At 42.5% G+C, this 25,671-nt stretch overlaps 1 protein-coding gene across 1 annotated transcript; it reads left to right on the top strand.

Annotated features, from left to right (window-relative positions):
- The first annotated feature begins 5,786 nt into the window (after positions 1–5,786).
- On the top strand, positions 5,787–24,980 carry Tmem64 (transmembrane protein 64). The gene is made up of 3 exons (XM_051197961.1): positions 5,787–6,710; positions 20,738–20,893; positions 22,845–24,980. The coding sequence occupies exons 1-3, from the start codon at positions 5,922–5,924 to the stop codon at positions 23,034–23,036; spliced, it is 1,137 nt and encodes a 378-aa protein (XP_051053918.1). The 5' UTR covers positions 5,787–5,921; the 3' UTR covers positions 23,037–24,980.
- Positions 24,981–25,671: the final 691 nt, after the last annotated feature.

Genomic DNA, 25,671 nt, shown 5'->3' with positions numbered 1-25,671 from the left:
AGAAGCTTCTCAGTTTCAGGAGGTCCCATTTATTAATTGTCCTGAGATGTGTCTATGCTACTGGTGTTATTTTCAGGAAGTGGTCTCTTGATCCAATTAATTCAAGGGTAGAACACTGGCAAGTTAGGGGTAGAAATGAAGAAAATTCATACTGAATTTAGAAAGTACCACTCTGGTAGAAAGAAGGAGGGACTCATGCTGGTTCATAGTCTGCTCTTGGTGAATTTTTGATGTTGTTTTGACTTGGTTTATCCTTGATGCTGCTTTGCCATGAGGACATGAGATTCGAGAACCCTTGGATTGGATCTGTATCATTTATTCCACCTTGTTTGGAGGCATCCCTGGACTGAGCACCTAGCACTGTCCTTTACTCTCCAGTCTTCCCCGGGATAGGCAAGGATTAGTTAGCCTCTGATTACATAATTACATACACTAAGATGATATTTCCATAACTGTATATTTTACTGGTTCTGTTCTTCTGGAGACTCATGACAAATACAACAAGCCAAGCCAGAAGTATCATATGGAAATAGTAAAACAACAGAAAACCATGACCAGAGTTTGGGGAAACCTGGAGACTTGGGAAATAGGAGTTCTGTCCAGGTAGGCACACAGCCAATGCCAAAAATCACAGAGAAAACTTGTTAGGAAGACATGTTTATCCGGATTGCCTTTCACTACTCGTATTCTATCCTGTGCTGGTGCTGATCACTACTCAGACCTGTATGGAAACTGACTTCAAACTAGGACTGGCTGCCTTGGGGAGGATCAGCAGAGGGGGGGGGGCATACAAGCGCACCGTCCACTTATCCTTGCTGCATGTAAAATAGTTACTATGTCACTTCTTCATAAATGGCAGATCAGAAGTTGTCTCTGTGTGGCCAGGTAGAGGAGGGGAGTCAGAACAAAAATAGGACTCTATTCTTATGGATGAGTAAATGAATAAATAAGTTCATCTTTTTATTCATTATGAAGAGTGTCTCTTCAGCCATCCCAAGCCCAAAAGCCCATGAAACTCTTAAGTCCCTCTCAACTCCTTCCGGTATGTCTCTCTATCCATCTTCCTGGCTCCTCCATACTCTCTATGGCTAATTCCTGTCATCTAGTTGTGAAAGACCCCCACTATGCTTATTGCCTGTTTGAACTGCTCTTGCCAATTTGCCAAGGTCAAGTTATTGGAAAAGTACAGGAGGGAACCAGGTGCTGCTCTTATCCAACGCCAACCAGATATCTGTGGTCTGCAGCTTGAACCAAAGCAAGGTCAGCAGGACAATATCTGGGAACAGAAGGTCCTGGGAGCATTCTATCGAGACCACCAGAGTGCTGAGATAGTCATAACTGAATTCTTTGTATTCCTTGTGCCCAACCCGAATAAGCAACTCTGTCCTTGGTTAACCCCAATTGCCTTAATTGAATGGACCAATGAAATCCCTGTAACGGTGCTTCTGCTTCTGTAAGCCTGCTTCTTGCCACCCCAACCCTATATAAACTGCCTGAGTTTTAACCTCGGCATGCTCAGTCCCCCAAAGACTGAAGCATCCACAGGTACCTGTGTAAGCAATAAACAGCCTCTTGTGCTTGCATCCAGGGGTCTGGTCTCGTCTCTTGGGGGCAAGGGCCTTCCCCCTGACAGGCTCCGAACTCTTGGGGTCTTTCAGTTGTTAGCTCTTCCACCTGATCCAATGCTGATTTTATTAGCACAGTCTTGGGTTTCACAGTGCAATCAAATATCCTGGAACATATATCCATTGTATTAAAACCTAATTGTGACTTTTTCTTAGAGAAGCCATACTTGTCCTATTGGATGTGCTTACTCTTTCTATCTGGGAGAACCTTTCTAGTCTTAATAATGCCACTTTTGCTTCATATTTTGGTTGCCTTGAAATTTGTTTCTTTATTGAACCATCAATCCATGTTTTACACAGGTACAGGTTTTCATAAAGAACGTCTTAGACAGTTGCTATTGTGGTGTGGAGATGTGTTCCATTTGGCAGTGAGAGTGTCACAATATTTAACTAACTAGTAATACAGCAAATTATGATGCAGCCATGCGGCAATTAAAACACACCAAATACAGAATCAAATAAAAACAAACAAACAAACAAACAAAAAAAAAACCCAGGATAGACGGCCTATAGGCAAGCACACACATACACAGCTATAGCCACCTAGTTGTTAATAAAAGCGTCAAGAACATACACTGGAAAAATGACAACTTCTTCAATAAATGGTGTCAAGAGAACTGAATGTGAAGTTATATCCACATTTCTTACCCAGAAGAAAAATCAGTTTAAAATAGAGAACATCTGGATATACCATAGGCAAGAACTCTCTGAAAAGGAAGTAACTCTAGGGACTGACAGTGGAGTTATGCAAAAGGTAAAAAGTATCCACACAGAAAAGAAATCCTACAGAGTCCTACAGAATAGGGGGAAAACTTCATTGCTAAATTTCATTAACAAAGGTTACTCTCTAGAACATATAAAGAACTGAAAAATTAAACATTCGCAAATCTTCTGATCAACAAATGAATTAATGATTTGAATGGACAGTTGTCCAAGGAAGAAGCGCAAGTGGCCATTAACTTCCTTTGCCATTCGTGAAATGTATATTAGAATCATTCTGAGAGTTCTCTCACTGCAGTAGAATGGTGCTCATCAAGGAAATGGAGAACAATTGCTGGTGAGGATGTAGGAAGAGGGACCCTTATGGAATCCTTACTCACTGCTGGTGGGTGAGCTACTAGAGAGCTGCCAGCCAATTTGGAAATCAGAATGGAGGGTTCTTCAAAAATAAAGAAAAATCAATGGCAAATAACAACAACAACAACAAAAAAAACCCAAACAAAAAACACAACCAACCAAATAATCTTTATACTAGAAACAAACAAACAAAAAAATCCTGGGTGTACACACTTAAAGGTCCTTACTGTACTTACATATTCACATTAATGGTTGCTAAGAAATGGAACCACCCTGGACACCTACCAGCAAATTAATGGGTAAAGGAAATGGGACACATATGTAATAGATATACATAAGGGAATTTTATTCAGTTCTAACGAAAGCTGAAGCTATGACACTGTAGAAAGAGGAAAGATGGAGCACATTGTATAAAGCAAAATAAGCCAGACTTAAAGACTAATACTGCATGTACTGACTATGCAAAACGTGTGTGTGTGTGTGTGTGTGTGTGTGTGTGTGTGTGTGTGTGTGTGTTGAAACTTGAGAGTGAGAAGTATGAGGGAATCAGGGAGGGGTGAAAGAGAGATGCTTATAGAATATATGAATTGTTACATGAATGCAAGGGAGAATTATTAAGGCGTCACAGGGAAGGGGACTATTAAGAGTAGGTTATGGGGCAGAAGACAATAGAAGGTGGCAAATAAAAACACATTATTAAAATTCCATAATGAAACACATTCCTTGGATGTTAACTTAATGACAATAAACAAACAAAATAAATTAACTTATTAAAGATACAGATTCTCTCTTGTATTCTTAAAAGCTGGGTTATTGGGAATCACAAGACAGTAACAATGGCAACGTTCACAGTGCCTTCACTTGGGGAAGACTGATGTGAACAATTCAGCACACAAGACAGTGCCAGGTAGGGGTTGTGCTAGGAGGAAAGTAGGAAGTACCCGACTCTTTGGGAGGCAGACTTGTCCTTCAAATAAAAGTCATCACAGATGTCATCTCTGAGTAGAAGCCGGTAGAGCTTAATATTAGTAGGGGGGAAAAAAGGCGGGGGAGGGACTGGGCTTACTAAGAGACAAGGGAAGATTGTTCACCCAAGAGGAATAGAATGTGAACAATCTGAAGTAGGAAACTTGCCCGCACAAGAGAGTAGAGAGGAGGCCAGGTGCTAGTGTGTGAAAGGGCAAGGGGTGATGAGGTAGGAAGGTAGGAGTGGCAGCAGGTGACGTCATAAACACCTTTGTAGGTCAGGGAAAGATTTGCTATATTTCCATATTGGAGTTAGGCTGATCTTGTGTGGACTAACGCATGCTTCATTTCCAGTTGTAACATATAATTTTCACAATTCTACGAAAAATAAATCCCAGTGGGGGAAGAGTGGAAATGCTCCATTGCAGTTTACACTGTGATGGCCAAAGCACTATGGGTCCTGGAGGCAGATAATATCTCGGATAGGCTCAGCACTGTGTAGGCAGGGAAGGACTCATGATCCAAGTTTGGCCCATCCAGGCCGGCTGGTAGACCATGAGCTGGCTCAGAACTCGTGTCTGTATTACAGTTGTCCACAATGTGAACTGGAGACGAACTCAACACTTACTTATGGAGTTGGTATGGGAGTAAGGCAGGGATGAGAGCAGGAAATAGGGGTTCTTAATAATAATGATGACAGTTACTATCATTACTATTATTATTAAATAATATTGAGGCGGTCTTCCAGAGTCTCTTCACAAGGGTCTAAGAAGCATAACAATGTTTCGTGGTTTCGTTTCTTAGACCTGTTCTCATTGACACCACTCAGAAGTGAAAAAGACTAGCCCTTGAAATAAAACTCTCACGTGTCAGTGGTTTTTTCTCCTCACTCTACATTTGCATCACGAATTGGGATATTTATTCTTCATCTTCCTTCCCAAGATGAAGACTCACAGAGCTCAGTCTAGAAAACTGTAATTGGCATGGCACAGACTGAAAGGATTTTGGAAGGTTTTTATCAGCATCTAGAAGCTAGTCCCAAGTCACTGGCAAAAATATGTCAAGATTGACCCAAACATAAGGTCTGGACAGACAAGCCAGCCTACCGAGAAGAAAATGGGATAGTCACTTACCCATAACCATGATTTTGATTGCTGCCTCTATACCAATGTCAGCATTTCTAGGAGTGATAACTCTTGTCAATTCCGTATTCACATTTTCAACCATCTACTGGAATGCCACATTTGGATGGCATTTTGGGCAGCTCAACTCTCATGAATCAACCTTAGTGTTTTTTTTTTTTTTTTCAGTTGTAATATTTTCCTTTAATCTGTGGATCCCTATCTACATACCACCTCAAATAAGAACTCCAGACAGGATCCTCTGCATCCTTGACTCCTTCCTTACCTTGTTCTAGCATTGCATCAGCCATCAGTCTATAGGCAGTGGAAAGGAACCCTTAACAAAGGTCTTCCGGGGGTCTTTTCCACTGTCCCCCGCACAGTGCTAGGCACTCAGTAAAGGACTGGGGACTGAGAGAGGCATTCTCTGGAGAGTAGCACTCCACAATCAATTCCCTGGGCTCCCAAACGGTCAAGTTGCCTAGAACACATTGGGAGACCTTGCTATCTGGGAAGGCACGTCTACCCTCTGAACTGAACTGAACTGACTCCTCCCCTAAAGCAGCCAGACAGCCTCGGTCGTGAGCCTCAGCGCTGCCAGCTCGCAGGAGGGGCCACTTCGGAAACCGCTAAGAAGGCACTGGGCAGGCCAGAGGTGCCAGCAGCTGCGGCCAAGGGTCTTTGACACGCAGGCACGCGCGCGCTCGTGGGCGCGGGGAGCGCGCAGCCCGGGGTCCCCTTTCCGCTTCCCGCGGCCTCCCTCGGCCCGAGTCATTCGCCCGGGCAGCCGAGGCCTCCGTCGCCCCAGAGACCCGGACACCGCGCCACTCCCTCATCGCGGCCCGGGACAGGCGTCACGGAGGCGTGGCCGACCGTCCAGCTACGGCTCCGCCCCTCTGCGCGCGCCCCGCCCCTCGGACCCAAAGGGGCGGGCCCTGCGGGCGGGGGGTCCAGAGTCGCCCGACTCCCGGCGGGACCGCTTCGCCTCCGCCACTCGCCGCCCTTCCCCGGCCGTTCCCTCGCCGCGAGCGGGGACCGCAGGCAGCTGAGGCCGGGCGTGCGCGGTGCCATGGAAGGCGGCTGGCGGGCGGACGCGGCGGGAGCGGAGACGCTGGCCGGCTGAGGCCCAGGCATGCGGAGTCCCGGCGGGAGCCTGCTCCACACGCTGCCCCGGGCCTTGCAGCACTCCGATCGGCTGGGCGGCGCGGAGCAGCCGGGCCGCTGGGCACCGGAGCGGACGGCGGGCGGGGACTGCCCCGAGGACCGCCTTCCCCGCGGGGGCGGGGCCAGCGCGGCGGCGGCGGCGGCGGCGGCCTCGGGCGCCCTGCTCGGCGCCTATCTGGAGCGCCACGGTCCGCCCGCGGCCTCGGACTTGCCGGCGCCTGCCGGGGCGTTGGCGGGCGGCCCGGGGAGCGGCTGCGTGGTGGTCGGGGTGGCCGAGGTGAGAAACTGGCGGTGCTGCTGCCTCGGCAGCACCTGTTGGTGCCGGAGCCTCGCGCTGGTGTGCGTGCTGGCCGCCCTGTGCTTCGCTTCCCTGGCCCTGGCCCGCCGCTACCTGCAGCACCTCCTGCTCTGGGTGGAGAGCCTCGACTCGCTGCTCGGTGTCCTGCTCTTCGTCGTGGGCTTCATCGTGGTCTCCTTCCCCTGTGGCTGGGGCTACATCGTGCTCAACGTGGCGGCCGGCTACCTGTATGGCTTCGTGCTAGGCATGGGGCTCATGGTAGTGGGCGTCCTCATCGGCACCTTCATCGCTCATGTGGTCTGCAAGCGGCTGCTCACCGCCTGGGTGGCCGCCAGGATCCAGAGCAGCGACAAGCTGAGCGCCGTTATCCGCGTCGTGGAGGGGGGAAGCGGCCTGAAGGTGGTGGCGCTGGCCCGGCTGACTCCCATACCTTTTGGGCTTCAGAATGCAGTGTTTTCGGTAAGTGGGGTCCCTCGGGCCTGCCCATCTTCCCGACATCTGCCTTCCAGCGGCGGCCTTGTGACCACCCTGGGAGGCGCCCCATCACATATTACCCAGCAGAGGAGTCATTGTCATGTTTTGTTTTGGTACCCTGAGAAAGTAATCTTACAATTGCATATAACACAGCCCCTTGAAAGACCCGATAAAGAACTGTTTCTCTGGGCGCGTGTGTTTGTGTATGAGTTTGGTAAATGAAGTATCCTTTAAACTTGGGTCGGGGGATCGCGCAAAGGTAAGTGTTCTGTTGCTTTTGCGTGTCAGAAACAGCCTTGGCAGCTACCAAGCAGTGAGGCTTTATCACTCGACCTCCCTAGCTTACTCTCTGCCCTTCATTGATGCATCCGGGTTTTGATTCACGCATCTGGTTACTTGGGGCTGAGGGCCGCTTTTGTTTTAGCAGTAGAGGAGACAGCAGTACACTCCAGTTCTTGGAGTTTCCTAGATTTGTAATTCTTGAAAGTAATTTGCTGTAATACTGTGCAAAAGCTAAGAATCCTGTTTATCTTTCTTTAGATTTCTATTTTGAAGTCTAATAAAACAAAATGAGCATCCACTTTTCTTCCTCCATGTAAAGACTCATGGTCTTGTGTTGATACGTTCTGATACGTTCTGCTTATTTTGTGTAGGTCCCTGTAGCTGCCGTACACCTGGTGTAAGGTAGAAACACTGCTGGTGAGGTAGGGACCACTTGATGGGAAACTTTGCCGCTTAGAACATATGATTAAACCTATCTGACTTTGTTTTGTCCTGAGTATAACTCTAGCTCAGGCTGGCCTCAGACTGGCAGTGAGTCTCCTGCCTCCACCCCCTTAGTTGAGGATACCTGGAGTAGAAGTGGGAATCCCCATCTCCAGTTTTGACTTGCTTTGACATAAAGGGACATAATGCCTGAGTTTCCCACGTTTGTTCGTTTGTTTGGGGATTCTGAGCTGAGTTCACACCTGAGATTCCCAGGTATTCAGCCCTTCACCTAATAGGGAACTGCAGGAAGTGCTGAGATCCAGCAGTGATTTGGCCTCCGCCTTTCAGCTTCTACCATTCCACATTGTGAAATAGGAACCTAAATTTTCATCAGCCTTAGAGTACATCAGTGGTGCCAAGACTTTGAAAAGTGACTGGGGCTCAGGATCCTGTATAGTTTTGTTCCGATAGTTTGTCCTATCTCCAGCACATCCTGCATCTTCCTTATCCACACAGAACATGCTAACTGCTAGTCTAGGCTCTTTCCGGTATCTGCCGTTCCTCAGCTGGTGGAAGTTTCTGTACACATCCAACAATTGTTGCCTGCAACAGATGAGAACACTGGGCTGGTATTCTGTAGTACTGCTGTCGTGTCTGCTGACTTGGGCTGCGTTGTGTATTCTTTCTGCACCTTCATCTCTGTTTGCAAATGAGGCAAGTATTGGACTGTGTTTGGTAGACGGCTGGGATTCCATAAGATAAATGTATGCAGCAGAGTCTGCCTTGCAAACACAAGTTGAATTTTTGTCCGCTGTTTGCTCTCTCTGCTCCTACTGTCTGGTCACCTGGCAGTAAGTGGTGGAGTCAAACTTTGAACTATGACCTAGATAGAGCCTCAGCCTCTGTTTTTCCTATGGAACATTTAGTCCCTAATAAAGTCATGGATATTGAGGATGACATTTTACTTTTTCCTGTCCTAATGTCTCTTACATATTAAATTTGTAAGAAGTACTTTATATTGGAAATAGTTTAAGATTACTCAATATGTAGTTTTGGCATTACTGGATCAGGAGAAACAGAAGACACGTTTCTATTGAAGAGGGTATTATCGGTTTAGAAAGAAAGGAAGGAAGGAAAGAGGAAAGGAAGGAAGAAAGAAGGAAACAAAGCCTCGCTTATCTTGGAGCTTGTAGAGTCACTACCTGAGACAGAGCTTCAGTTTAAATGCAATCAGCTGTTGCGATGTCTGCTGCTATAAAATTCTCAAGCACAAACAAGCAGGACGGGTCAGGAAGCCACTACATAACGTCTGCCAATCTGCATCCTCTAAGCTGGTTTCTAGCAGGAGAAGCCTTTGGTGGTGTTTGCTTAGCAATACAAAGGATAGGGTGATGTTGGCTTTATCCCCATTTTCCCTTTTGCCTTCTAGAACTTCATTCCGTCTCCACCCCCTTGGCCTCATACCCATCATTTCTACCCGGCATGCTTCCTCTGTTTTCTACTTTTCTCCATATGAATCAAACCTTAGGAAGTACCCCTCCCCACTCCAGCTGAAGCTATTCTCTTATTTACTCGATGACCATGAATAAAATATTTAGCTCAAAGAGGAAGTTAGGTATAAAGGTCATGCAAATCACAGGTTTTGAAAATAGTCTTCGCTTGGTTCCCGCTGTGTGAACTCCATGCTTCCTCGTTTGTAACATGCTACAGAGTCTTGCATACCTATTACGCCATGCTTTGGAGGCGTTATTTTACCTGACTCATACTTTTGTTGGTGGTCAAGGTAGTTATATTTTTGAGGCAGAAGCCAGTCATAAAAGTTGAGTATATGGGATACGAAACCAGGCTTTGCTTTTAGTTATTTACCATATTTCTTTAATTCTTATGTGCTAGAAAGAGATTAGCAAGTGACACACAACATTTGACATTCAGAATCCTAGCTTAAGCTAAAAGAAATATAAATTCAATTCTTCAAGTCTGTATTTACTTTTTTTTTTTTCCCATCATTTTTTCTTGGGAACAGGTGAAACATCTCCCTCCTCACAACCTTTGGTGAATCTTACATCTGCAGGTCTCACTGCACTTAACAGCTTGCCTGTTGCTAAGTACAGCTCCTGACTGGACACACATCTGAGATGACTGTACGCTTTTACTAGATTGTTCATGGTAGCTCAATTAGGCTGCAGTGACAACCACCATTACTCAGTAGGCTAAAAGCAAAGGTTCACTTGTGCTGTATACAGGTGTAGATCAAACTTCATTTTGGGGACAGGGACCCACAGCCTTATGTTGTTGTGATTTGGGGGTTTGGTCTGGCAAAGCCATTACCTTGCACTTGGTCACTGTGAATACAAAACTGCATTTTGTACTTTAAAGTGTCCCTTGTAGTTGTATTTTTTCCTAGACTGTACAAGTCACATGGTCATAGACATGAGCAAGTTGCCTGTCACCTTGCATGAGTCCCTGTACCCAGTTTTGGCTTGACTTTTAAAGGGACTGGATGACTGAGTTTGCCCAGTCTGATTCTAAACTAGAATTCACATTGAGATTCCCAGGTACTCAGCCCTTTACAGTGTGAGCTATGAGCATACATTTTAACTAGCCTTATGAAAGCTGTATCAGGACTTTGAAAAATGACTAGGTCCAAATACAAGTTGTATTGCCGTGCACTTGGCTGAGAATAGTAAATTAATTCTGGGCGTCCAAGTGTCCATTGCGGTGGAGCTCATTTCCCTGGCCTAAACAAGTTGCGTGGTCATAGCTAACCTCATAGGAGTGACGGATGTGGCGGCAGGAGAGGGGTGGGACACCTAGTGATGTCTCAATGTCTCTGGTACGTGGCACACCTTACACACGCTCAGGTGTCATTGTCTAAGTCCTGTGGGGTTTGCCTCCTGACACCTCAGTTCATCCTCTTCTCTGATTCCAAAACCTCTGCCTCAACCAGGTATTCTTGCTTCCTGCTTCTCCTATCTTTATGTAAAAGATAACTGTAGTGCAAATGTGACCTGGTTATCTCCATCTGTGAATGCCTCAGTCAGTTTTCTTTTCTCTGAGGATGCTTCCGACCTACCCTTGAACTAATTCCTCTCTTTACCATTTATAGTTAGTAAGTTGCCATGCACCAGTTGATGTCTGCATTTATTTCATCCTTGGCACCCTTAGAAGTAGACACTGCGTACATTTAGGGAATGAAGTCCTACCTCTACTAGAAACCCCCGGTTTCGCTTTCCTCAATTTCCAGTTGAAAGGAACTCGGATCAGTAAAGAGGGACTGTTGCTAATAGGTATAGGAGATAACATTCTTAAGGAGGGAAATCTAGAAGAAATGCTTTGAGAAATCTGTCCTGACTTCTCACCCTTCAGTTAATAAACAGTGAACTGTCCTCGCAATAATCCACTCTGTGAGGCCCCGGAGACCTGCATTTCAAGGATATTTCCACTAACAGGTGCTCTTGATCCCCCAAGTGTCCACGACCGTTGTATGAGTAATGAAATTCATCATAGTATTTCCAAACCAAAGGGGCCTGATGTAAAACCATGCCATTGGGGTTCCTATAAAAAAATCATTTCTGCCTTAGTCAAAGACAAAGAATACAAAGTCAAAAACTCCTGTAGATTCCTTCTCTCAAACAAATGGACATGGGAATTTATTTTCTTCCACCGTAAATATTAAAAGGAGCATGAATTGTAGTGTGCACAATTGCCTTGTATGCTGTGCACCACTTCTCACATCCAGAGCAGACTGGCATGCGCCATGTCCCTTAGTTTCCATCACGGTAGTTGTAGGAGACACGTTGACCTTAAGAGGTAGTGCTTCATAAAGGACAAATGTCACAATCTTAAATCAGACTTGGCTCTAACATTCACTTAGTCATCCTGAGAAGTCATGGTTACTCTTTTGAGACATTGTGCTGTAAATCATGTTTAATAATATCTGCTACAAAGCTGTGATGCATTACAGTTTGCTAATATTTGCTATTTCTTTCTGTTCTCCACATCCCAAAATTAGGACATGAAGCTTATTTGTAAACTTTTAGCAATTTCTCCATTGTCTATATGAAATACTGGGCACCATTCTCTTCTGTACACATTACTTTTTTTCATACTCACATTAATCTTCATCTTAGGGCTGAGACCATTGAAGCACAGAGTGGTGACGTAACTTGCCCCAGCTAGTGCCTGTTTCAGTGTCCGTGAAGAAGCACTGGCTTCCTCCGAGGTCTGCTGCCCTTATGGGCCCTATGTATCAAGCATCGTGGACCTACTGCCTGTCAGATGTCGTTCAGGGCTCTGCAGAGCGGAGTCAGCTATCAAACCAAGGGTCAGCAAACTACCACAGTGCAGGTGGTGCATAGTATTTCATGTGCATGAACACTCTATAAAACTCAGATTTGGGCATCTGCGCATCATATGTGTGTTATTTGTAGGTTGGCCTGCTTTATTTTAGAAAAGGCAGCAAAGTGCAGTTGTTGAGATAGACCCTGTGCCTGCACAGTCTAAAACATTTACTGCTTCATACTTCACAGGAAAAATTTAGCCATTGCTGCTTTGTAGGCCTCCACCACTCCTGGTGCCATTGGAAAGAGGCCTGTGAGTTCTCAGATATGTCTCATCCTTTCGGCGAAACAGTTTAAGTAGAAGTATGTGTTGTGTGTAAAGTGGAAACAATAAAAATAAGGAAACGGACTGTGTCTCCATGGGATACCTTAAAGGACTGGACACTACCCAGCTTTCATCACTGTGGTTGTTTGTATGGACTCTTAGAAGGCTAGAAGCAGTCAAAGAAGGTCTTTGCTTGTTTATTTGATTTATTCTGAGTGAGAGACTAGGGAGCCTATACTGACTGGAATACTGACAGCCAAAGATGCTATTATAATTTAAAGCAGACATAACTACCCTTGATACTTCACCCATGTTTCCTATACCTATGAGATTAGTCGGACATAGATGCTTAATCTTCAAAGACTTCATAGACCTGCAGAACATGGTATTTAAACGTTTTAATATTAGTACTCCGTTGACATGAGACACTGTTGCTCCTGACAGCACCATGCACTCTCCTGAAAAATGTTGGACACTGTTGTTGCTCCTTCTGGAGTCCATCCTTGCTTCAGCTATGGCCTCTTGGGCAAAGAACTACCCCTACCTCGACCACTGATTTGGACATGCAGTCCTATGTGCTTGCAGGAGACAAACATAGAAGACTGCTGAACCCTGCCAAGTCAGGGTAAGACAGCCTTTCTACCTCCCTACTGTTGTTGTGGTCTGTCAGGTACTCTAGGCCTTAGCCAAAACTGGCTGCACCAATGTTTCTGTGAGACCTTGGGAGACTGTCCAGGTAGCCTGCTGTTTCTGTCCTCGCTGCACCATTTGAAAGTTGCCTGTCCACACTTCGTGTCTACACTAGTATTGCTATTTTCCTTCTCGGGTCTTTGATGAGGTTAAAGATTAAACTATCACAACTATTATTCTCTCTTCCTAGTTAGATATATTAGGTACTAGACTTAAGCTCTCCAGCTTAGGACAACTCTATTGTAAACCCCATTTCGACTTCACCCTAGGACTAGATAGTTAGGTCTTAAGTTTGTATGTTCTCAATTTCCCTTTTCTTAGAGCATACTTGTTATGCTCACTGTTTTGCGTATAGTTTTGTATCAAACCTAAATCTTTTCTTTAGACTAAAAGGGGGATTGTACTGAGATATTCACTTTGTCCCCACCTGTGGCACTGACCATTGGGGCGGAGACAGGGGCAGATGTGACCTGGGGGAACTAAGTCTGAGGAGGGGGCTCTGGGAACGGAAAGCTCTTGCTTGCAGCACAGGGACAGGAGAACATTGGGAGGCATCCTTGGGACCAGGAACCCGCTGGTGTTCATCTGTCTATGTTGTGAGTTATTTCTCCCTGAATAAACATCTATTCGGCCTATTTGTTTGTCCTGATCCTTAGTAAACATCAATAGAGAAGAGTTTCTTTTAGTGTTTTTATTCCCAGCTAAATTTTCATTTGTTACAGTTAATTTATTAAAACTGTTTTGGCAAGTCTGTCCAAAGCCATAAATGTAATAAATAACTTCGGACTCTGGGGACTTCTTGTTCTGTGTCGCCTACCGTGTGGTCACGATGAATCTGGCCTCCAGTTGTCTTCCTTCAGATGGTCTCAGATTTTGCTCTTTTCAAGGCGGGTGTTTTCAGCAGTGGGGTAACATTTTCTTTTTTTTTTTTTTTTTTTTTTTCTGAAGAATGTAGTGGGATCACGTTTTATAAAAATGTCTTGGTTACTTCACATTCTTGGTCTGTTCTATGAATACAGTCACAAACTAGCATAAAGATAATAGATTGTGATACGTGTCCTTAGATAGTATTTTATTTACATCATCATTTGTTTATCTTTGAAAATACACTGATTTGCTGCACATGTATTACAGACAGAAATAGAGTAGATAGTCCACTTTGGGGAAGTTGGTGTCTAACTCCGAAGGGCTGGATAGGATGAGCACATTGGCATATAGATAGTATCTTAGCTCACATCCTCAGACCTTCCTGTTTCACTGAAGACAACTGGCTGTTCATGATTTCCTTGAAGCTCTTTTCTCTTTTGATGCTCAGCAGTCGTCTAATCTGCTTCTCTGGTGTCTCTGTCATGTATAGGCTTAAGTTTACACATCTTTATCTGTAGCTCGTAGCAGTGTGAGTGTCCCTGCCTGGACTAAAGAGGAATAGCAAAGTGAGAAACCTGAAAGCTCTTTTAACTGGTTTTTGTTTTTTTCCTCTTTACAAAATGTATTTGTTACAAAGAGTATGTAATTTGGAGACTGTTTGAAATGTGGAGTTGACCAGGTTTGTATATGTGAAGGTGGATTTTGTATCAGATGACCAAGCCATTTCTGTCAGTAGATCCCCTTTGTTCTGAAACCCTCTATCTGATAGGGTGGGGTCCCCCAGAGTCCTTTTTCTAACAAGATTTTTCTCAGGAATATCAAGGTTGTCACCTAACCAGAGTATCTCATTTTTGACCCAGAGGTTACTGTGTTAGTTTCCGTTCAGGATCCACCCAGCAGTGGACTACTGTGTGCTGTCACTGTTCTAGTCAAAGCTTGAAGTCCTAAGGCTTGGACATTCCAGTGGAGACTGGGCATATGGTATAAATTCTGTTGGTGGTAAATGTTTTCAGTATGCTAGGGCATGGCTTTCTCGATAGCTCATTACTAGTAGAGTTTTGTTGTTTGCTGTTGTTGTTGTTTTGTTTTTAATCTCAGGCTGTTTGTAAATATCAACCTTTATTGTTTCCATATTTGTAAACAAGTCAGTTTTGAGGTTGATACAATTGGCCTCCAATCAGCATGTATTTACAGATAATATATATTAGATATTTTGTATAATGGTTTTGGAGCACAAAGAAAACAGTAGGTGGGTTTCTTCCCTCACAAAATTTAGTCTGGGCCAGGGTCAAATGAATTGTGAGACCTCATGTTGCTGTCCAGTGTGAGGACAAGGACTGACATCACACTTTCCAGAAGCACTTCTTAAATGTTGTCTTTGGGTATCAGAATTTCCTAGAGCAATCTTTAACTGTGCAGTGAATGACAGTTGCTCTAGTCAGGGAGTGAGGAGAAGCCTGGGTACCCTTCCAGGAGCAAAGAGTGTGTGACGAGCTAAGAGCATGGACACATGGTGGGAGCCCTGAGACCCAAAGGGAGGTGACACTGAGGAACTTCTCTGTTTTGAGAGCCACAGGCCAGAACTGACTTTAGATTTGCGTTTTAAAGAGCTTTCTGTAGGCTTCAGTCCTTACTAAGTGGGGGAATCTGAACAGGTGGTGGGTAAACATTTAGAAGTTACTTGTAGTTGTAGTCACAAATGCAGATGTTACTGTAAGACTGACTCTGACGTTGTGAACATGGGCCGTCAAGACTGGGAACGAAGGAGGCTATGAAGAAGCACCTGAAGAAGGGACAATGATACCTGGGGGGGTTGTTTGTTTGTTTGGGGTGGGTTTTGTTTTGTTTGTTTTGAGACAGGATCTCCTGTATCAGACATTTGTCTTGAATCCTTTATATAGTGGACGATGGCCATGAGCTCCTGAGATCACAGAGCCCGGGGTCACACCTGCCGGGGTCACACCTGCCGGGGTTACAGGTGCAGACCCACATGGGTGATATCTGCTTCATGCATACTGTGTGAGCATTCTCCTAAGTGAGCCCCAGTCCCTTGAGCCAGTTGAAACACCTTTGCTTTTCCTGAGTGCAAACTTAAGCTTTCTGAAACACTGACAGTAACTATCTGGGGGATGTTCGAAGAAAGAGCACAGACTGTGTCATGTGCATGAAAAGCAGAAACTGTATTCGCTTCAATTTCTTTTGTCTCTGTAGAGATTCATGATTGAATATGCTATAGTTAGAATTTATGTAATACCTTAATAGTAACTGACAATAAGCATGGACGATGCATTGTCAGACCTTCAGGGTTACGGGTAAAATTTGAGGTCTTTGAACACATTGCCTCTATGCTCTTGAGCAATCCTATGCCAGGTTATTCTCTGTAAAAATGATGGAAGTTTTAGTGCTTTAAACTGGAGCCTGTAAAACCCTGTTCGAGAATGGTGCCCTTGGTAGAGTTTGATCCTTGAAAAGTAAGGCAGGTGGCAGACACTTAAACTTCTGTGGACCAAGGCTTTGGTGGGGGAGGAGCTTGTCAGAGACTGGTTCTGTCAAAATACAGCTTCTGACTAGAATTCGGGCTTGTTGGAAAGTCTACACTAAAATAGCTTGGAACTTATCTTCAGTTATGTTATTAATAACTCGGAAACTGCTTGCGTTATGTTCACTCTAGCAAAGCTGATAGGAGTGATTATCTGGTTTGCCGTTTGTTTCTCTTAGGTAACTGTAGAAACAATGCGTGGAAGTGCTGCCACTCTTTACCCACCATGGGCTTCATTCTGCGCATTGTGATGAACTTGACTTAACGCTGCGCAGTACCCGAGCGTCTTCAGATTCCTGGAATGCGTTTTCATTCTCATTTGGATATTTTTGATGTTGTCTGAATATTAATTATGGGTTCTGTTCAATGACATTCCATTACATTTAAGATTGGACTGACAGTTCCTATTAGAACATTTTGGAATGTAACATCAGTATTTTTTAAGATATTTCTCTCTCTCTCTCTCTGTGTGTGTGTGTGTGTGTGTGTGTGTGCGCACGCGCGCACGCGCACGCACTGATATTTGCATGAGTCCAGATACCTGTGGATGACCAGAGAGAACTTTGGATTCCTGAGCTGCCCAATGTGGGTGATGGAAACCAAGTCTAGGTCCCCTGCAAGAGCAATACATACTCTAGACCACTGAACTGTCTCTTCACACCCTCCCCTAGTTTTTATTTTTTATATATGTATGTGTGTGTGTCTGTATGCTAAGCATGTACGTGGGTGCTCCTGGAGGCCAGGAGAGGGCATCGAATTCCCAGAACTGGAGTTACTGAAGTTACAGGCTTTTGGGAACTACCCCAATGCAGGAAACAAACTTGGGTCCCTTGGAAGAGCAAGGAAGCATTCTTAACTGCTGGCCTCCTCTCCAGCCTCCTCAATATTTATTTTAAATACAATTTTGATAAATTTCATGTAAACCATCACACAGGATTATTATCACTCATTTTTACCATGTTTTTTATTTGTATATTTTTTAACACACTTATCCTAAAGAAGGACTCTCTTCTGTGAGTAAACTACCTGGTTCTTTTTATGTGAGTGTCATGATCCTTTTTTTATCAAGTCTGCGAACAGCTTTCATCTTAGTGTCTCTTATGTCTTTAGTGCTCAAGATTCCCTCCCATGTGTCTCTAAACAATCCAGAATGTACTGCCAACTTCATTAATGCGTCTGTACTTTCCCTCCCACATTGTCTGTGTTTATGCTTTTTCCAGAACACCTGCTTCCTCATGGAACCCAGGCTTGCTTGCCAAGCCCAAGCTTAGGTGTTTGTGTCCATTCTCTTTGCCTCCTTTTCTACAAAGTTGCTCCTGGGCCTAGATTCCCATAACCAATTTTGATTCCTCTCTACCCTTTAGTGTTATGCATTTAGTTCTTCTCAAGGCCCCTTTTCTCTCTGTGTCTGAGGTAGTTGTGTGATTTCTTTAAGGATAATTGTTGTGTCTTATTCTGTGTCTCTTTGAGCAAGTTTCAGGGCATCTTGCTGGACAGTTATTGGCCCAGTGATAGATGAAATGAATTAGCAACTCATTGCAGTAATATTCTTTCCATCCCAATGCTGCATCTCCTGTTTATTTGTGACTACAGATTATTTCAGGTGTAATGAAATTATAATTTACACAATTATTGTGTGGTAGTTAACAGAGCAGCTGTCTGTAGGTAGCTAAATACTAGATCTCAAAAGTCATTTTCAAAAATTTAATAGAGTGGTAATTTTCTTATAAAACAAGACTTTTTAAATGGGGGTATGGTGACGTTACTCTTATAGTATAGAAGATTAGAATTTGGCTAATAAGTGCATGGCATATGGAATATTTAGCCAAGCTTCAGTAAAACATATTCAAGATTTGAGTACTTATAGAAAAAAAAAATCTGGATAAGGATACTGAATGTGTAGATCTTTCATCTGTATCCAGATTCATTATGGATTTTAATTCATTCTTTCAATGACAGGGTAATTTATAATAGGCAATGAGAATGTATGTGTAATTCTTAAGAGTAATGAATAGGGTTCAAAGGGAGTGGGAAATTTACAATAAAACCACAAGCAAATAGAGAAGCTATTGATTATCTAGTGTGTAATGCTTGCTAAAGTAGCTGCCAGGAATGGAAAGGAATAAATTCATGCCGTTACCTTTAATAGGAATAAATTCCAGAATCCCATAATGGTGAATATTAAAAAGGAAAATTAATCAGAAAAAAATAAAAAATTAAAAGAATCATAAAAAGACTTTATGAAAGTAAAAGAAAGAGTTTTCTCACAATGGTATTTGGTTATATATTTATGTTTTTATGAGATGACCATGAACCAGCCACTGTGGTGCACCTCTTGGGAAGGCCTGAGATGGGAGCGTAGCTGGAACCCAGGCATTTGAGGCCCACCTGAACGACATAGCGAGACAGACCATGTCTTAAAATGTAGGGTCTGGGGACACTACCATAAGAAAATGTATGATTAATACATTTTCCAATAATAATAGATGAAAGCATGTACTCACCATGTAAAGTACACTATGAATAAGAAAAAAAATCTGAGAACAAGGGCCAAGTAAGAAGAAATAAAACTAAGTGAAAATTAAAAATTGTCAAAAAGGAGTATCAGTATAAATGAAACACAGTGAAGATGGTATTATGGTAAGATTTGTTTTTATCTTATCAAGCTACAAGTTTGACATTTATTAAAGTTAATGAGTTAGATGCAGTATGCAAATCACTGTGATTGATTGGCATGTAGTATAAGGTTTTTCTGTTTCAGTAGTTGCTTTCCTAGTGATCTATCCTGGAATAACTGAGATGTATATAACTTACTGTTTATCTGATCACATCAGAACTTAGTAGTGTTGTCAGTGGAGGAGGAATCTCTCCAGTTGGGAGCATGTGATCCAGTTAGCTGTGAGCCAGGCCTGTAGCCATCTTGAAGCTTGATTGGCTGAGAGCCCACTTAGGGTTCCCACCTGAGGCTCGCTCTCGGCCTCTTGTGCCTTTGCTAGCTCTGGCTATAGAAATCAGTTCTTTTTTACACAGGGGTCTCCAGAGCTGCTTCTGCAATACAGCAGCTAGTGTGCTGGGGTGGGAGATCGTGGTTGGGGTGGGGGGAACCCTCTCTTCATAATCTTATCATGGAAGTGATTTCTCATTTTGTCTTCTAGAGTCTGTTTCATATTTGAGGAAAGGAATACCCAGGCCATGAACACTGAAAATTAGATTCTTGGGAGTATATCTACTTCCACTTGTTAATATACAAATGCATTCACTGTGGACTTCTGTAGCAGGCTTTCTTTTAGGACACCAACCAGTTCCTAAATCATGACACAGACACTTATTAGTTCTGAATGCTTGGTCTCATCTCCTAGTTTAATCTTGTAGGTGGAAGTTTCTGTCCGGTCTGGTCCTCATTCATTTAGTTCCAAATAAACACACAGAGGCTTATATTAATTATAAACCATTTGGCCAATGGCTTAGGCTTCTTATTGGATAGCTCTCTTTCTCTTAATTATTAACCCATTTTTATTAATCTGTGTATCTCCGCATGGTTTTGGCTTATAGGAAAGTGCCCAGGTGTCCTACCTTTCTCTATCCCTATTTGAATTTCCTGCCTGGATAAATCCTTCCTGGCTAAATCCTGCCTGTCCAAAACAGCTTTATTCATCAACCAATAAGAGGAACATATTCAAAGCATACAGAAGGACATCCCCCATCATACCTATTTCTCTTTATATATGTTTTACCTCGGGGCTTTTACCCTTCTTTCTTTCTGTATATTCTATTGTCCTGCTTTTCATGTCTGGTTGGCTGACGGCTGCCTGTCATCTGGCCCCAGGTGTGTCTCTCTTCTCTCCTTCCCTCCTTTTGCCTAGCTTTCCCCTCCTCCTTACTCTTTCTGCTAGCCAGCCCCTCCTGTTGATCTCCTGCCTAGCCACTGGCTGCTCAGCTCTTTATTAGAGAAATCAGGTACCTTAGGCCGGCAAGGTGAAACAAATATAACACATCCTTACATTGTTGAACAAATGAAGCATAAATAAAAGTAAAACCTTTACATAGTTAAAGTAATATTCTGCAACATAAATATGATACATCGTTGTCTAGTTAAGCAAATATCCTACATAGACTTATTTTTTTTAATAGCAAGAAAGCAAAAATAATCTTATAGACACAAAGAAATATACAATGCTGCCGTTTCTGCAATGAGAGTGATATAGACAATATTTCCTTGGGTCCTCAACCCTGCAGTATACTGTTCCAGGGTTCCTTTGCTTCCGTGTATAATAACCCCATTGCCACTTAAGAATGTTGATGCTTATTTAATAAGACGAGAGGGACTTAGATCTGCATGTGGATTTTATGTACAGGTAAGAAAAAGTGGTTACTACATTTTTCCTTCTAATAGCAATAGAATAGGAAGGCAAAGTTTTGTTTAAACATTAATTTCATTTTAAGTAGTGTGTGGGTATTCCCTTGATAATTGTTAATAAGTTAGGATGCTTCGTCCATACTCAGTGTGTGCTCTACCTGGAAGAGAAATCAGTGGTAAGCCTTACAGAGGCCATGTTGTGACTTTGTACTTGATGACAGATTGTTACCTTTATCTACTTTCTAGATTGCTGATCTTTCCTTACCCAACTATCTCACGGCATCTTCAGTTGGACTGCTTCCCACTCAGCTTCTGAACTCTTACCTGGGTACCACTCTGCGGACAATGGAAGATGTCATCGCAGAACAAAGTGTTAGTGGATATTTTGTCTTTTGTTTACAGGTGAGTGTAAGACCAAGAGTTGTCTGGCTCTACCCCTCTGTATTGATAATTTAAGTCTAATGTTTCCTTACCACAGTTGAAGAATTGTTTCATTTTAGAGCTAATGCTGTCTTAATAGTTTTAATTTGGTGAGATGCATTGAATATCCTCTTAAAAATGAGAAAGAAGAATCATAAATTAAGATTTTTCATAGGCATTTTTTTAAATCATCTCAAGTCAAATGCTATATCATGACTTTGTTTGAAAGCTTTGCCTTCAAAAATTTTGCAATAGTTTACATTCATGGAGTTAGATTTTATCTAAGTTTAGAAATTTTGTTTTGCTTGCTTTATTTACTTGGACAAACATTCTAATTACATAATGTTAAATTTAGCGTGTATATTTTGTGTTATTCACCTTGTCTTCATTTCAAAGTACAATGAAGATTCTGGCATATAATGCATTCCTAAGGTTTCTTAAGATAGTATGTATCATTTTTTCTTTTCTAGAAATTTGAAGTCTATCTGAAGTATCTTTTTAAAAATACTGTGTTTGAGTCAAATTGCTCACTAGCTCACAGTGTTTTCACTATTCAAACTTTGTCTTTTTATACCACCTTTGTGAATTACTCAAGTGCAACCATTAGGACTTCCTAAAACTATGGAATCATCTCCTTTCCAGTAATTTGTTAATAAACCCTTTGTTTGAGCTGGCATATTTAAACTTATAATACATTACAGAAAGGAAAAGGCACCTAATTCTTAGCTCAGACATTTATAGAAAAAAATGGAAGCACTTTTTGGTTTGGCCTGTTGATGTTAGTTGCAGCGCTTTGTCTCAAAGGATTTAATGCACTGTGTCGTAAAATGGTAGAGAGTAGTCATGCAGGTGACTCTGGCGAGGGAAAGGGAAGCCCAGGGTGTGGTTAATAGAGTAAGTACACTTGCCAGATTCTTTCTGTGCTAGAAATGAGCTGCAAATAATTTGCTGTCTGGGTTTTACAGCCAGCAGCCAAGGAGAGCCTGCTCATTGGAAAGTGGCAGCATTACCTGTATCTGTTCTCATGCAGACGTTGGCGTCTAACCCTCTTCCTCATGTCTGTATTGTATGTTCCTATTCTCACTTCCAGAATTCCAGTCCCACATAGGTCCAAGTTTGATGTGCTTTGTATGTGATATGGGTCAAAGGTACCACGGAGCAGGTGGGCGACATTGCAGTTCATGGGTTCAGGCTTTCCCCTGTGTCCCCGCTGTCCCCCACATCGCCACAGCTTCATTGTCCTCTCCCTCATCCTATGTAACAGATCTCTTCTCCTTGATCTTCTGCCCATACTCCAGCCTTCTTTCCAGCCAATGGTGGGAGAGACACTTGGGTTTCCATAGAAGGCTTGTTCCTCTGGCCTCCTTTTATTTAAATAAACCAGAAACTCTTTCTTTCTTCCTTTCTTTCTTTCTTTCTTATTTTCTTTTTTTTTTTCCTTTTATACTTCATAAGACTAAGGAAGAAAGTGAATGCACGCTGGAGAGAGCCAGTGCAAAGTATGTGTCTTCTGCCCTGCACATTTTGCTCAGCCCCTTCCTGTAGCTTCTGTGTCTAGTAGGTACCCCAAATTCAGCGTGCCTTAAACAAATTTAGCATCTTACACAGCCTGCAGCACAGATTCTCCTAACGTTGCCTCCATTTCTTTACATGCCATTATAGTCTGCTTTCACTTTTCAGAAAATATACGTCTTTAGGAGAAAAAAAAAAAACAAAACAATTACAGTATTTAGAAACCCACTTTTCTAATGCCCACATTATTGAACAGTGGCTGCTCAGTTAATGGCAAGTAGCCATTAAATGAGTGACTTCCTGCCGCCCACTTTGCAGGACCCTGAGTGTGCAGCATTCTTCTGCAGAATATTTATTGAGTCCATGGCCTTTACTTGTAGGTGACGCTGGTAACTGGTGTTGTGTTTTTATTCACTCGCAGATCGTTATAAGCATAGGCCTCATGTTTTATGTCGTCCATCGAGCTCAAGTGGAATTGAAAGCAGCTGTCGTAGCATGTGAGATGGAACTGAAAGCCTCCCTGGGTAAAGGCAGTCAGCCAGATCCCAGTGGCCCTTCCTTCTACAGCAAGAGGACCCTCACGTTTTCTGGAGGTGGAATCAATATTGTATGATTCTTACAAACTGTGATTGTCAGCCTCGTGTGCTCTGTAGGCCTACAGTCACTTACCCAGTGGCAGATGCAAGTGCTGTCGTGTTATGGCACAAACAAAACTGACTAGTTTTTAAATTGCACAATTTTCTAAAAGCAAGAATCATTTTCTGGGTCTGTAAATGTAAACGTAGACGCAGCTTTGGCTGCCCCTTGTTATACCTGTAATGCCTATAGGTCTGCACTTTAGTATTATTGAATTGTTTTATTGCTGGGACTTATGAACAGAGAAATAACCCAAATATTTTTTTTTCTGTTTAGTATCTTTATTTATAAAGCCATGAATAGTTATGCATCTGTCTTTAAAGATGAGGAAAAGGATGCAGTTCTCAATGTTATCGTTGTTGGATGTTCTTTGCTTAGGCAGTCTTCCCAGAAGGGGTAAACTGTATTTTTTTAGTTTTAGTTTTTCTTCTGTTTTTGTGTTGCTGTTGCCTTGTTTGTAGGACAACTTGGCTTCATTTTCTTTGCTTGTAAGAAAATATATGTATTTCAGTTGAATGTATGTTATCAAGCATTATGTCATGGTGGACCTTTTACACCTTCCTTTTTCATACAAGCTTAAATCCTACATTGTGGGACTGAAGTGCTCTTAAGATTCCTGTTTATTTTCACTGTGTAATATGCAAAGCGAAAGGGAACTCACTTAGTGGAACCCACATTCTTATTTGATTATATTGGTTTTACCCTTTAGACCTCATCAAAGGGCTGTCTGATAGCACTCTTACTAAACCATTTTCCCTTTTTATAACAATAATTAGGCTTTGAATAAGTATTTTATTCCTACAAAATGGTGGGCTTACCGTCTCTGAAGTTGTCATTCAGGTGGCCTTGTTAAAAAGAAACAAGCTTTAAAATCATGTTTATAGTTCCATTAAAGTACTTATATATTTGTTCCCATAGTCTTCAGCTTTAAAACTATAAACATAATATTAACAAAATGCCCATGTTTGTGTTATCTGCTGTGTTACTGATTTTTTTTTGGGGGGGGTGTGCATTGGTATTCCTTTTCCCTGACGAGACTCAGGAATTCTGAAATGTGAAATTGTCTTAATTCTTTTTCTTGTAGCACTTAGGACTCTAGAATATAATAGTCCAACATGATTCATATGGCGTGCATTTGTTAATCAGCTTTATTTTTAAAATAGTTTAATTGCAAACTTAATGGTCAGTTGATTTTATTTGTTCCAAATGAGATTGTAGAGATACGGTAACATTTTCTTTTAAGTACTTCCTTTTTCTGGCTTTCCCGACTTCCTGGCTTTCTCCTGCCTTCTCCTTGCAGTAAAACCTTTGCCCTGGTTACTGCTGACCTATAGTAATCCTTTGCAAACAGACTGTTCTAGTCTTACCCTAGAGATGAATTTGATCATGTTCATATATAAGAATTTTGCCCTGTTCAGGTTGTTTTCCTCCGCTTACTGATGGTAAATTTCTTTGCCTTTGAATAGCAGTAGAAGACCAGAGTAACTGTGATGAGAAGTACTTAGTCTATAGCGCACGACTGGCCTCCAGATCTTTTTGTTATTGGTAGAAAAATAACTATCTATACTTTGAGCCCCCATTGTCTAATTAGTTTTAAATTTTAGTTTAGTTTAACTACCCGAATAAAGGAAATATTTGATTTATTCTTTTTGGTATGACTTGGCAACATTTTTCTTGTGTTTCTCATTAGTTATTTTTTGTTAAATGAATCTTAATATTTAAGGTCACTGTTTTCTTTCATACTTGTTTTACGATTCATTTATTTTGAAATGCATTTGTGACTTGAACAACTTCACCAAATGAGTATCTTTTGGTAGTTTGTAATGAGTTTTCCAGATATTGACACTTCCCCCGATATTTGTAATAAATATGTATTCTGCCAATCATAATTTTATATAATAAATCATCATCTTTTATAATAGTATGATTGACCATTTCTAAAATACTAATCTAGCTATACTGTCCCAGAGTCCCAGCAAAGAGCAGTCCATTGTTGCATCTGGTGGCTGGGGTCCAATTGATATTCATATTTGCTGTAATCTGTGCAACGTAGCCACGCCATGTTCACTTTGTTTCTAACCATGCAACCTAGGCTTAGCAGCAGCGGTGGCCGGCAGTGCTTTAACTTGGGTGTATGTCACCTCCAGCCATCTGTATGTTTGTGTGCGTGTTCACGGAAATGAAGTGTTGAGGCGCTCTCACACTGGTTAGCTACCTTCTGGAGTCGCGTTATGTCATTTGGGGCCCACCTAGTTTCATATCTGGTGAAGGTTTTGTTCTGTTTGCCACTTTGACAGATTTGCATTACTTTAAAACCATGTCTGTCCTTACTGTGCTTTTTGTGTCATTTTTATTTGACCATCTGATTTGTGAATTCTTGAAATCCATATTCTTGATGAAAGTCGTATCATCAAGTCTCTAGCATGTTCATTTGAGTTTATGTTTGGAAACGACTGGATTGATTTGGTCAGCCATGCTCACCCTTGATGCACTATAAGCAACTGCTAATGCTCCACTATGGCTTTCCCCCGTGCCCACACGTGTGACTGTCAGTGTTCTCCCTGCGAAGCTGTTAAGGCCAGTGTTTATTTGCCCTCGCTGTAAACAAGCTA

This window comes from Phodopus roborovskii, unplaced genomic scaffold (genome assembly GCF_943737965.1).
Source record: "Phodopus roborovskii unplaced genomic scaffold, PHOROB, whole genome shotgun sequence".
Classification (NCBI taxonomy): domain Eukaryota; kingdom Metazoa; phylum Chordata; class Mammalia; order Rodentia; family Cricetidae; genus Phodopus; species Phodopus roborovskii.
Note: the sequence above shows the minus strand (reverse complement) of the source record. Positions and strands in the feature narration are given on the sequence as shown.

Coding starts and splice junctions, on each gene's coding strand:
- Tmem64 (XM_051197961.1), top strand. CDS start 5,922: ATGCGGAGTCCCGGCGGGAGCCTGCTCCACACGCTGCCCCGGGCCTTG. Junction 6,711..20,737: donor TTCAGAATGCAGTGTTTTCG/GTAAGTGGGGTC, acceptor TCTACTTTCTAG/ATTGCTGATCTTTCCTTACC. Junction 20,894..22,844: donor ATTTTGTCTTTTGTTTACAG/GTGAGTGTAAGA, acceptor ATTCACTCGCAG/ATCGTTATAAGCATAGGCCT.